Source organism: Ictalurus furcatus, chromosome 4, assembly GCF_023375685.1.
Source record: "Ictalurus furcatus strain D&B chromosome 4, Billie_1.0, whole genome shotgun sequence".
NCBI classification, from domain to species: Eukaryota; Metazoa; Chordata; class Actinopteri; order Siluriformes; family Ictaluridae; genus Ictalurus; species Ictalurus furcatus.
In genome coordinates, this window is record NC_071258.1 from 2,985,178 (window position 1) to 2,998,893 (window position 13,716).

A 13,716-nucleotide genomic window follows, 5' to 3' on the forward strand; every position below is an offset into this window, starting at 1 on the left:
GTCTAATTAACCGGAATAGCATTTGCAATAAAAATATTTGCACATAAACATGCCACCTTGCAAAATGGCGGATAGCAACAGCGCCATCTACTGCAACCTCACCCGTCACGTAACGGCTTGATTTCTCTTCTCGCGAGATTTGAACACGATGTGTTCTTGTAATTACGTGCAGTGACGTCATAGGTCAGAATCAGAATTAGAATCATCTCTATTACGACGTGCATCACAGTTGTGTAGAGAGAGAGAGAGAGAGAGAGAGAGAGAGAGAGAGAGAGATATCAATGGTTTATGTTTACAAGCAATTAATTTGTCTTGGTGTACTGGTGGTATACTAAGTTATAAGTTATTAGCTAATTAAAGCAAGATCATGGTAAGTATAAATATTATATTTTGAACAAATGAAATATTTGATCAATTTAAAGGGTTAAATATTTTTCATAGTTCACAGGCTAGATTTCAATAATCAATACAGCTTACTTATAGTTACAAACCACTAGGTAGTTAAATAACATTAGAGCCTAGTCTAGTCTTTTGTTGTTAAATGTGTGTTTAAGGTTTAAATATGGAGTTAAGGCTAAATAAACGAATAACTTTTATTACTGTTTCAGCCTCCGAAAAAGAAAGGAACAGGGAAGTCTGCGGAGGAAAAGAGCAGTACTGTAGACCAAAAACCATCTACAGCGAAGGGAAAGCTCAGTACTGTAGCCCGAAAATCATCTACTGTGGAGGAGATGTCAAAAGAGCAGGTAAAGTTTAAGAAATGTGCAAATTGTCTTATCCTAGCTAAATCACTTAAATATAAATGTATAAATATAGTAACCCATAAAAAAAAAAAATAATAATAAAAAAAAAAACCTACCTAATGCACCGTTAACTTACATCAACAAGACTTTTAGTGTGTTAGGTCTATAGTGTATGCTATCTATGGAATAAACTACTTGAGGTGCTGTTATAGGAAATAATGAGGTGCTGTTAGTTAGGAAATAAGAGGTGCTGTTATAGGAAATAATCAACAATGGTGTGGTGTGATGAAGCAGCGTTACTGTTACCACTTTGAAGTTGATTAGTTTCCTATAACAGCACATCCCAAAGTGTTTCATTCCTCATGTTCTACAGCGGTTTGCTGTAGAATTCACGTAAGACGCATTATTTTTTATACATTATAATTACATTTAACGTTGTGGAACGTCAATGAAACAAGCACTTACGATATAGCAGCTATAAACGCTTGTTAATTTTTGCACTGCACTGTAGATTCGCATTAACTAAGAATTGTTTTTTGTAACTGATTTGCTTTGTAACACTCCACTGTGTGCTGTAATTCACCACTAATGTTGATTCTCCATCAGCTGGAAAAACAAATTATCCAGATGCGTGAGGAGCTGGATCGGGAGCAAAAAGAGCGCAATTACTTCCAGCAGGAGAGAGATAAGATACATGACTTTTGGGAGATCAGTAAAAGCCATCTAGAGGAGAAGAACGCAGAAATAAGGAACAGGGATAAAGAACTGGAAGAATTTGCAGAGAAACATCAGCGAGAGATCAGGGTATGAGTAATAATGATCAGTGTTCTTCAGTGACTCAGAAAATGTCTAAAATGAAGTGTCTAAAAGGATGCATCTTCTGTTTTTTTCAGAAGTACAAGGCGAAGGTTAAACACTTGCTGTTTGAACATCAAAATAGCATCGTGGAGTGTAAGCACGAGGGAGTGGTTGCCACCAAACTCCTGGAGAAAGAGCGGGCAGACCTGGAGAGCGAGCTGCAGAGAGATATACGTAGGCTGAAAGTGGATTTGAAAGAACAGGAGCACCCGTACAAGAAATCCATCAAGAGCCTAAAACTGGTGAGTGCTTGTTAGTCTGTTTATCATTAACCTTACATCACAGGTCTCAAACTCAAGTGTTTTCCCATCACACAGTTCTGAAACTCAGTGGATAAAATCAGGGATTATCTGTTGCATGTGATGTGATAACGTACCCAAAAACCATCCAGAAATGCCTGAGTGCTGGCCTTTAGTGTGATTCAGTGATTGGCTACTAATCCCAAAATGGATCCCAGAATTACTAATCCCAAAATGGATCCCCTACAAATAATGTTGAAAAAAGAAAAGTCGATTATATTTTGAACAAATGAAACATTTGATCAATTTAAAGTGTTAAATGTTTATTTATTCCTAAATAAGTGTGCTTTTTAAACAAAATCTCTCTAAGGCCTAAATAATAATTTATTCTAAAAGCCTGAAACCAGAAATATAGGAAAACTTTTCGATCAGCTGATACAGCAGAAAAGCATAGAGCTTCGATTCTGTTCTTTCTTTCAGTGAGTTAGTAAATATAATGCAGATGTCTGTACTGCACCTTCAGATTATTCATCAATACTGTCATGTTAATAGACACTCATTTGTTTCCACAGAGCAATGAAAAGGAGATCACCAAGCTCAGAAGTGAATTTGAGGGAAAAATACGAGGTACTGTATTAACAGCGTCTGTCTTTGACTCTCCATGGAATGAAATGTCCCTGTACATGGAGTATTGTACCACATCCTAACGTGCTGATGTTCATCTACAGTAATCAAGGCTACGTATGAGAAGAAGCTGGAAAAACATCGAGAGGAGCAAGACCTGAGGCGCAAGACTGAAATCCATGAGATCGAGCAAAGGCTGAACGTCCACATTAACATGCTGATAAAGAACCACGATAAAGCCTTCGGTGATCTAAAGAACTATTATAAGGATCTCACTCAGGAGCGCGTGAACCAAATTGACTCGCTTAAGGTACGTTGAGTAGAGTTATCATCTCCTGCTTTACCTCAAATTTATTCTTATAACCTATACAGAATTGCTTAAGTCATCAGTACATCCATCCTTAAAACATTAATTATCCGTCCGTCCGTCCATCTCTTTTGCTTTGGTAAAATTGTTACTCAGTAATCATTCCAATGAGTCAGTCATAACTCCTCACCTATTTGGATCTCTGATTGATCTCAGCTTTATTCTGATCCCTGTGTGTCATTAAAGCTCTTCGTTCTCTCTTTGACTGTAATTACAGGAGGAAGTGGCTGAAAAGAACACGAAGGGTAAGATGTTGGAGGAGGAGATGCCCAAGGTGCTGCAGCAGAACAAACGTCTGACAGAGCTACTGCAGAAAGCCACGCAGGAAGTGTCAGTGCTGCAGATACAGCACGAAGACTATAAGAAGGACAAAAGCATACTGGCGGTATGTGTCTCTTTTAATCTCGGTCTGCACTGAAGTTGCATCATCACTTTCACTGTTTAATTATCCTTCCATTATTACATACTACATACCTTTAGTTAGCTTGTATTATGTAAGGAATAACACACTTGGAGGTGTGCTGTTATAGGAAAATAATGAACGACAAGTGCTGAAGTGAAGTGTACTGAAGTGGAGTTACAGTTACTGATTATTTTCCAATAACAGCATGTCCTGAAGTGTTTTATTCCTCTCATGTGTTTGAGAGGGTTACTGCGTGTGTGAGTACTAAACACACCACAATTTCTAACTGATCCCTTTTTCCTCCGTCAGGCAACAAAAGCACGTCTCAAAGTGACAAATAACAAGCTGAAGGACCTGAAAATGGAGCAGGAACTTCTGGAGCAGAGATTCAGTAAGGTGAGAGAGAGAGGGAGAGAGAGAGAGAGAGAGAGACAGAGAGAGAGCGAGAAAGAGAGATAGAGATCGAGATCGATCCCTAAGTTATTTAAGGAATAAAGTTACTCAAAATCCCCTGTCTCTCATTTCATGGTCGTCAGATGAAGCATGATCATGATGAACTGTACAAGAAGTTCGACAAGGCCATCCTGGAGGTGCAGCAGAAGAGCGGCTTTAAGAACCTTCTTCAGGAGAGGAAACTGGTCGCTCAAACAGAGACCGGAGAATAAAGAGGGAGCGCTTAACAAGGTCCTTCCTGCCTCCAATTTAGAGCCCAGTGCCTTTCCGTATTATAAATTCTTTATTTCAATATTTTGAGATACTGGATTTGTGATTTCCATGAGTTATAAGCTCATATATTTTTATTTATTTTAATTTTTTTCAAAAAAGCAAGCATGTCATTGAATGTTATCTTATTTGTATGTGTGCGACTTCCCTGTTCATTTCTTTTTCGGAGGCTGAAACAGTAATAAAAGTTCTTAGTTCTTAGTTTAGCCTTAACTCCATATTTAAACCTTAAACATACATTTAACAACAAAAGACTAGACTAGGCTCTAATGTTATTTAGCTAACTAGTGGTTTGTAACATATCCCAGATAGCAAGGTGACATTGATTCAATGTTGAAATTCCATCAGAATCATCAGCACATTGGTTGAGGTTGAATATTCAGTGCTAAATAATATTGAATCAATGTTGAGAATTCATTGCTTTTCAGTGTTGAAAAGACAAACAGTGAATCGATGTTGACTTTTGGTCAGCTTCATTTCCCCACTGGTGGGGTTTAGATTTAATTTCAATTGATCCGTCCCCTCATTCACCACAGCGCAAATCACCTGATTGAATTTCGGTGAAATTTAGTGAGCATATAGATATTCCTCAGAGGATGAATCTTGTTAATTTTGTGACCTTGTGACCTCTAGCACCACCAACAGACAAATTTCTGGCTTCTATACGTCAAAATCTGCTGGCCGGATCACCATCAAATATGTGTTTACACACACACACACACACACACATACTGTACATACATACATACTATATGTTTACAACAGATTCAACTGTATGATCATTTTGGGGATGTAGTTTCTGGTGTCTCATACAGTGGAATCAACAGCTTTCTAAATTAGTTTCAATAAAAACTGACTGCATTAGTTTTACCATAGTGTTAAAATAACTGCCAACTGAGTGTGTGGATTAACAAACAACTCCAGCTATCAGCTAGAACTCAGTGTGAGGAACCAGCTGGACAGTATTATTAATAGTGACTAAATTCTCCACTGAATGTCACAGGTAGTCCTTAATTCCTGGGGCCATCCAGTTATATAATTCATCTCTCTGCTGAATTTAATTTTTTTCTTAAATTTGATCCAAAATTTATTTATTTATTTTTTTTAAATTTGAGCAACTTTTACTGTATTCTCTGTGGGTATTATTATTGTTTATAAATTAGTGGGGGACCCACAAAAAAACAATGCAATTATTCTCGTTGCTTCTACACCTTTTAGCAGAGCACCTGTGTAATTGACTCTTTTTTTTTGTTATTTGTTATGTCTATTTCCTTTAAAAGATGAATAAGTCATTACATCTCAGCCCTCTTTTCATATTAACGACATGTCTAAAACACTGTCTTCCAAGGAGGTGGTCACTGGATTAAATCAGACACTTCACAAAGGAGATAAACATCCACCTGGTAGGTGTATACACTGCAATCAGTACAGCATGTGCAGTTGGAATGTAGGGGCTATGAGGAGGAGACAAAGGACATGATGGCAGAATTAAAGAAATCTGATTTAAATATTACTGTTTTACTTTATTACTGTTAATTAATGATCTAACGATTACAGAGTTAATAGGGAGAATTTAGAATTTAATTTGATTTTGTCCCTACCTGTTGAAGGCTCCACACTCCAGTCCGGTAGGTGGCGGTAATGCACCTTCAAGCTGGTTGTCAACCGCCAATCAAACCAAAAGAAGTGGTTCAGATGAATTCCCACTCAATTTACTCAGTGAGAAAGTAAATCGAGCTGGACTTCATCAGAACCACTTGAAGGTTCTGTGCGGGCAGCGACAGATGGGTTTTTAGAGGAAAATACAAAACTGACAGAAAGATTAGTATCTTTTTCTAGCTGTCTAGTTTATTAGCATACTTAGCTCATGACTGATAAAGGAGGTTTTCATTGTTGAAGTTAGCATTAGCTTGCTGTTTACTGTGGTTTGTTGATGCGAAATTATATTTTAGAGGATTTTGAAGGCATTTGTAGCTATATATAGGGGCGTTGTGCAAAACAGAGAATAAACCTTTTTAAAGGATTGATTCAGGGGGGACTTTAATTAGCGTTTAGTATAGTGACAACTGTTTCTTAGCTAGCTAGAGCAAATTTTTTGAGCGGGAAAATAGCTTTGGTTTTCTTGTGACTATTCCTGGGTTTTAAAAGCTGAGTAACTTGTGAAAAACCCTGTCAGATTTGGGTTCGAGTGCTGGGATTATATTATTCATGTATTCATGTAGATGTGAAAAAAAAAACGTTAGATAAATAATTCTAGGACTGTATCATCCATGCGATTTTCCTTCGTTTTTTTGTACAAGGCTGGTTTAGTCGTGAAATAGGTCTTGTGTTCTAGGTACTAGGGCTGGGTAAAAGAAAAAAAAAATATCGATTCTCCGATTTTAATCTATCTTCAATTTAACGGAACGATATCGATTTGTAATGCGCGCTTTACTTGAGAGGATTTGAGTATTATCTGTAGTTCGCCTCTCGTCCTGAAGATGTCGCCATCTGTCATGTTTTGAAATTTGGAAACGGCTGTATTTCTTAAACATGTTTCAGGCTGTTAATGAATTTCACTGTTGCATATTTACAAATCAGTTTTTTTTTGTTTGTTTTTTTACAGTAATGTGCAGACTTGTGCTTACCTTGTGTGTATTGTATGCACATATTTATGTAGGTTTTATTAGGTTATGTAGGCACATATGTTCAGTAGGTTTTGATAAAGCATTGATTTTGATATATGAACATGGGTAAGGTTCTAGCAACTTGAGGGACCTAAGTAATATCGCGTACTGTGACGATACGTATTAATCAGTGTGTGTGTGTAGTATGAATACAATCGCGGACATACTAAATCCGCCATGTTGGCATTGTCATGTGACCTTCGATGTCATCATAAACGCACGTCTTAAACAAGTTAACAATTTTTTGGGGTATTGTTAAAGGCCTGTTTAACCAAGGTTTAATATTTAAAAAGGGCCAACGCTGTCTAATGCGTCTTTTTAAAATGAATAATTTTTTTTTCTGAGCTCGTCTGCACCATTGATTGACTCGCGCAGTGTGCATCGGTTGCATACTTCAAAATCTCACCGGAAGTAGTACGCCGTCCAGGTATTTCTCACCAACTGTTTCTCACGTACTACCCCTCTGGCGTACTGATTTTCGCATACTATATAGTAGGCAAGTATGCAGTTTCGGACGCAGCCGAAACAGTTAAAAAGAGAAAAATCACTCGGGCTACCCGAATCGTGATACCGGTTATCCTGTTTGTTTGTTTATCAATTTATTTTCTTATATCTAAGTACATTTTCTGTCTTTACGTTTTATTAATTTTTTTTGTTAATCAGTTGTTCCTTTCAGATCGGTTCCCCCAGTACAGTGTTGCCATGTCTGCTGGTAATATTGTGTTTTTGGGGGATTAAATCAAAACATGAAAACTGGAATTGACTTTTCTAGTGATATGTCAACCGTGAGCTTAAATGAAGTGAATTCGCTGTCTATTAGAGTTGGTGAAGGAGAGCGGCAGCATACTGTATGTTTACAAACTGAAAAGTTAAGCACTTCATTATGATGGGTGAGAAATTATTTAATAAAGAAGTTTGAATTACACCCACCTTGTAGTGTTAGCATTATTATTAATGTACTGCCGCTGTGGCTACACGAGCATGTCGCAGTTCAGGTCATTTTTCGTGATCAACAAAAGATGGCGGTTTGTGATGTACAGTGTTACTCTTGGCTGCTTTGCAGTATTTGCACAATTGATGATGAAAAGCAGTGGGAAAGTAACTGTTGCATGGTGTAGATGCGTTTTGGACTTGTAGATTTTATTCCGATTGTATTCTACAACTTCGAATAGGTCACTCGCACTGGTGCGACTATATTTTATATATATATATTTCCACAGTCACACAAAGTACCTTTCAGTCGCAAATGCTACTGAAATGGTCGCACTGTAGAGCCCTGGCTTTGTATTTTACAAATGAGAGATTCTGACTTATATCAATTTAAAAAAAAAAAAAAAAAAACACTATCAATGGACCTGCTCCTGAAACCCTTACAGACAGGCATTGGAAAAGGTTTTTTCCAAGCCAAGGAAAATTAAATGTTCCAGCAAGCAATGCCAACATTGCAAATAAAGCACATTGAAATTATTAATAAGCACAAGAAATTAATGACACTCGAAACGCGCAAATTTCTGCGTGTTGTCTCAGCCAGCTCAGTTACATCCGGTTCCGGAACATTCCTAAAACGTGACGGTACTTATTTTTCTGCAGTAGCGACTGTACCAATGGTAATGAAGCTAGCGAGGTTGCAATTCTTCCAGAACTGAAGGGGGCAGCAAATACGCGTTCGTGTATTAGTCGGTCCACAAGTGGTAAGGAAGAAGAAGAAGAAGTAGCACGCCCACAAGCACACGGGGAAAACTACAAAGATGGTGAGAAGTTTAGCTCCGCCCCGAATCATTGAGAGGAAAGGTGGTAAAGAGTTAAATATGGAAATACTTCGCATTCCTGGCGGATGACGTAAACATATAATTGATGCTCTCGTTCATTTCAAACAAAGCGAGGAAACACCTGGAATTTGGCGAAGCACCTGAAAGACTGGCCCTATATTATGTTTGTTTGAGGCAGCTGTATTGTAGCCGTGAAACCAGCTAACGTTATGCTCCATGTAATGTTAGCCAGTTGTTTGTTAAAGATGCTAACGCATTGCAATGTTATAAACTACCTCCTAATGGACCACCATGCATCACCATTCAGCCCGTGTCCTGTCAGCAACATGTAGCCTAACGTCACTAATAATTATTGAACTGTTAATGCTTTCAATAAATCTTTTTGGCTTGCCTCCATATCAGTGAATTTAAACTAATGCTTGCATTCAGAGTATAAGGGCTGTGTGTGTGCGCGTGCGCAGTGACGTCACAGGTCAGAATCAGAATTAGAATCACTTCTATTATGATGCGCATCACCCTTGTGTGTGTGTGTGTGTGTATATATAGAGAGAGAGAGAGATCAGTGGTTTACATTTGCAAGCAATTAATTTGTCTTGGTGTACTGGTGATTAATAATAATAATAAAGTTATTAGCTAATTACAGCAAGATCATGGTAAGTATAAATATTATATTTTGAACAAATGAAATATTTGATCAATTTAAAGGGTTAAATGTTTTTCATAGTTAACAGGCTAGATTTCAATAATCAATACAGCTTACTTATAGTTACAAACCACTAGGTAGTTAAATAACATTAGAGCCTAGTCTAGTCTTTTGTTGTTAAATGTGTGTTTAAGGTTTAAATATGGAGTTAAGGCTAAATAAACTAATAACTTTTATTACTGTTTCAGGCTCCGAAAAAGAAAGGAACAGGGAAGTCTGCGGAGGAAAAGAGCAGTACTGTAGCCCAAGTACCATCTACAGAGGATGAAATGTTGAAGAAGCAGGTAAAGTTTAAGAAATGTGCAAATTGTCTTATCCTAGCTAAATCACTTAAATATAAATGTATAAATATAGTAACCCATAATCATTGAGCACGGACTGAGGCGTGATGAGCTTAACATACACACGAGTGCAAAAGTTTTTGAATCTTGGAAAGAAAAAAAAACCTACCTAATGCACCTTTAACTTACATCAACAAGACTTTTAGTGTGTTCGGTCTATAGTGTATGCTATCTATGGAATAAACTACTTGGGGAGGTGCTGTTATAGGAAATAATCAACAATGGTGTGGTGTGATGAAGCAGCGTTACTGTTACCACTTTGAAGTTGATTAGTTTCCTATAACAGCACATCCCGAAGTGTTTTATTCCTCATGTTCTACAGCGGTTTGCTGTAGAATTCACGTAAGACGCATTATTTTTTATACATTATAATTACATTTAACGTTGTGGTACGTCAATGAAACAAGCACTTACGATATAGCAGCTATAAACGCTTGTTAATTTTTGCACTGCACTGTAGATTCGCATTAACTAAGAATTGCTTTTTGTAACTGATTTGCTTTGTAACACTCCATTGTGTGCTGTAATTCACCACTAATGTTGATTCTCCATCAGCTGGAAAAACAAATTATCCAGATCCGCGAGGAGCTGGATCGGGAGCAAAAAGAGCGCAATTACTTCCAGCTGGAGAGAGATAAGGTACAAGGCTTTTGGGAGCTCACCAAAAACCAGATAGAGGAGAAGAAAGCAGAAATAAGGAACAGGGATAAAGGACTGGAAGAATCTGAGGAGAAACATCAGGAAGAGATCAGGGTATGAGTAATAATGATCAGTGTTCTTCGGTGACTCAGAAAATGTCTAAAATGAAGTGTCTAAAAGGATGCATCTTATGTTCTGATGTTTTTTTTTACAGAAGTACAAGGAGAAGATTAAAGACATGCTGTTAGAACATCAAAATAGCATCGCGGAGTGTAAGAGCGAGGGAGTGGTTGCCACCAAACTCCTGGAGAAAGAGTGGGCAGACCTGGAGAGCGAGCTGCAGAAAGACATGCAGAGCCTGAAAGTGGATTTGAAAGAACAGGAGCTCTCGTACAAGAAATCCATCAAGAGCCTAAAACTGGTGAGTGCTTGTTAGTCTGTTTATCATTAACCTTACATCACAGGTCTCAAACTCAAGTGTTTTCCCATCACACAGTTCTGAAACTCAGTGGATAAAATCAGGGATTATCTGTTGCATGTGATGTGATAACGTACCCAAAAACCTCCAGAAATGCCTGAGTGCTGGCCTTTAGTGTGATTCAGTGATTGGCTACTAATCCCAAAATGGATCCCCTAGTGTAAAGACCTACAAATAATGTTGAAAAAAGAAAAGTCGATGGAGCACAAAGACAGAAGAGATGGGAAACTTAAGACATGTTTGTTCAGAGATAATCCCATGCGAGCTCTTCTTAAATGCTTTCCTTAATAAATATGAGCACCCAGGGTTCGGGTTCGGGTTTTTTAAAATTGAATAGACTTAAATTTATGGCAGACCTGGTCCAGCTCCTCCTACCTGGGTGAAGTCGTACCTGATCCAGCTCCTTGTACCGGTACACCTTGCTGCAGAACCAAAAGTCCAGGGGGTGGAGTCTGCCTTGTTCCAGAACCTCCTACCTAGGCAGAATTTGAGTTTGAGCCTCCTGCCTTAGATTATGTGGTTTATGTCAGACTTCAGTCACGTAATGTTACATCACCATGCACTAAGCAGTGTAGTGTGTCCATGGGTCCTTAAAAAGCCCTAATGTTTTTTTGCAATTACATTTTACAAATTAAAGGCGACAATAAGGATTAAGCTGTCTCAATATCTTAAGCATAGAGCTTCGATTCTGTTCTTTCTTTCAGTGAGTTAGTAAATATAATGCAGATGTCTGTACTGGACCTTCAGATTATTCATCAATACTGTCATGTTAATAGACACTCATTTGTTTCCACAGAGCAATGAAAAGGAGATCACCAAGCTCAGAAGTGAATTTGAGGAAAAATTACGAGGTACTGTATTAACAGCGTCTGTCTTTGACTCTCCATGGAATGAAATGTCCCTGTACATGGAGTATTGTACCACATCCTAACGTGCTGAAGTTTATCTACAGTAATCAAGGCTACGTATGAGAAGAAGCTGGAAAAACATCGAGAGGAGCAAGACCTGAGGCGCAAGACTGAAATCCATGAGATCGAGCAAAGGCTGAACGTCCACATTAACACGCTGATAAAGAACCACGATAAAGCCTTCGGTGATCTACAGAACTTTTATAATGATCTCACTCAGGAGCGCGTGAACCAAATCGGCTCGCTTGAGGTACGTTGAGTAGAGTTATCATCTCCTGCTTTACCTCAAATTTATTCTTATAACCTATACAGAATTGCTTAAGTCATCAGTACATCCATCCTTAAAACATTAATTATCCGTCCGTCCGTCCGTCCATCCATCTCTTTTGCTTTGGTAAAATTGTTACTCAGTAATCATTCCAATGAGTCAGTCATAACTCCTCACCTATTTGGATCTCTGATTGATCTCAGCTTTATTCTGACCCCGTGTGTCATTAAAGCTCTTCGTTCTCCCTTTGACTGTAATTACAGGAGGAAGTGGCTGAAAAGAACACGAAGGGTAAGATGTTGGAGAAGGAGATGCCCAATGTGCTGCAGCAGAACAAACGTCTGACGGAGCTACTGCAGAAAGCCACGCAGGAAGTGTCAGTGCTACAGAAACAGCACGAAGACCATCAGAAGGACAAAAGCTTACTGGTGGTATGTGTCTCTTTTAATCTCGGTCTGCACTGAAGTTGCATCATCACTTTCGCTGTTTAATTATCGTTCCATTATTACATACTACATTAGCATTACATACATACTTAGCTTGTATTATGTAAGGAATAACACCCTCTGAGGTGTGCTGTTATAGGAAAATAATGAACGACAAGGTGGTGTGCTGAAGTGGAGTTACAGTTACTGATTATTTTCCAATAACAGCATGTCCTGAAGTGTTTTATTCCTCTCATGTGTGTGTGAGTACTAAACACACCACAATTTCTAACTGATCCCGTTTTATTCCTCCGTCAGGGAACGAAAGCACGTCTCAAAGTGACAAATAACAAGCTGAAGGACCTGAAAATGGAGCATGAACTTCTGGAGCAGAGATTCAGTAAGGTGAGAGAGAGAGAACGAGAGATCCATAAGTTATTTAAGGAATAAAGTTACTCAAAATCCCCTGTCTCTCATTTCATGGTCGACAGGTGCAGCAGGATCACGATGAACTGTTCAAGAAGTTCGACAAGGCCATCCTGGAGGTGCAGCAGAAGAGCGGCATTAAGAACCTTCTTCAGGAGAAGAAACTGGTCGCTCAAACAGAGACCGGAGAATAAAGAGGGACCGCTTAACAAGGTCCTTCCTGCCTCCAATTTAGAGCCCAGTGCCTTTCCGTATTATAAATTCTTTATTTTAATATTTTGAGATACTGCATTTGTGATTTCCATGAACTGTAAGCCATAATTATCAAGATTAAAACAAAAAAAAGGTTCACAATATTTCACTTTGTGTTTAATGAATCTAGAAAATATTAAAGTTCCACTTTTTTAATTAGATTACGGGGGAAAAAAAAAAACTTTTCCACCATATTCTAATTTTTTTTAGATTAAAAAAAAGCATAAATAATAAGAACTAATATATACAGTATCTCACAAAAGTGAGTACACCCCTCACATTTTTATAAATATTTGATTATATCTTTTCATGTGACAACACTGAAGAAATGACACTTTGCTACGATGTAAAGTAGTGAGTGTACAGCTTGTGTAACAGTGTAAATGAGACCTTGTAACACTAACAAGTCACATGACACCGGGAAGGGAAAACGGCTAATTGGGCCCAATTTGGACATTTTCACTTGTGTACTCACTTTTGTTGGCAGCGGTTTAGACATTAATGGCTGTGTGTTGAGTTATTTTGAGGGGACGGCAAATTTACACTGTTACACAAGCTGTACACTCACTACTTTACATTGTAGCAAAGTGTCATTTCTTCAGTGTTGTCACATGAAAAGATGTAATCAAATATTTACAAAAATGTGAGGGGTGTACTCACTTTTGTGAGATACTGTGTATATATATCATTCTAATTTCGCCGTCTGGGGATTAATAAAGTATTGTCTTGTCTTTATATATATATATATATATATATATATATATATATATATATATTTATATGTATATTATTTATTATATATTATTATTATTATTATTATTTTAATTAAAAATATATTTTCAAAAAAGCAAGCATGTCATTGAATGTTATCTTATTTGTATGTG

General features: G+C 37.8%; 1 protein-coding gene, 1 long non-coding RNA gene and 1 pseudogene across 2 annotated transcripts; 2 read left to right on the forward strand and 1 right to left on the reverse strand.

The window, feature by feature from the left end:
• The first annotated feature begins 217 nt into the window (after positions 1–217).
• Positions 218–4,158, forward strand: LOC128606421 (dynein regulatory complex subunit 4-like). The gene is made up of 9 exons (XM_053622531.1): positions 218–370; positions 609–746; positions 1,350–1,547; positions 1,637–1,843; positions 2,413–2,467; positions 2,569–2,774; positions 3,049–3,216; positions 3,544–3,630; positions 3,771–4,158. The coding sequence occupies exons 1-9, from the start codon at positions 368–370 to the stop codon at positions 3,897–3,899; spliced, it is 1,191 nt and encodes a 396-aa protein (XP_053478506.1). The 5' UTR covers positions 218–367; the 3' UTR covers positions 3,900–4,158.
• A 1,215-nt stretch (positions 4,159–5,373) lies between these two features.
• LOC128606422 (uncharacterized) lies at positions 5,374–8,881 on the reverse strand. The gene is made up of 3 exons (XR_008385676.1): positions 8,668–8,881; positions 5,559–5,723; positions 5,374–5,411 (listed from the first exon to the last, which is right to left on the reverse strand). It is a non-coding gene; the product is annotated as an uncharacterized LOC128606422 (long non-coding RNA).
• LOC128606419 (dynein regulatory complex subunit 4-like) lies at positions 8,220–13,420 on the forward strand (annotated as a pseudogene).
• Positions 13,421–13,716: the final 296 nt, after the last annotated feature.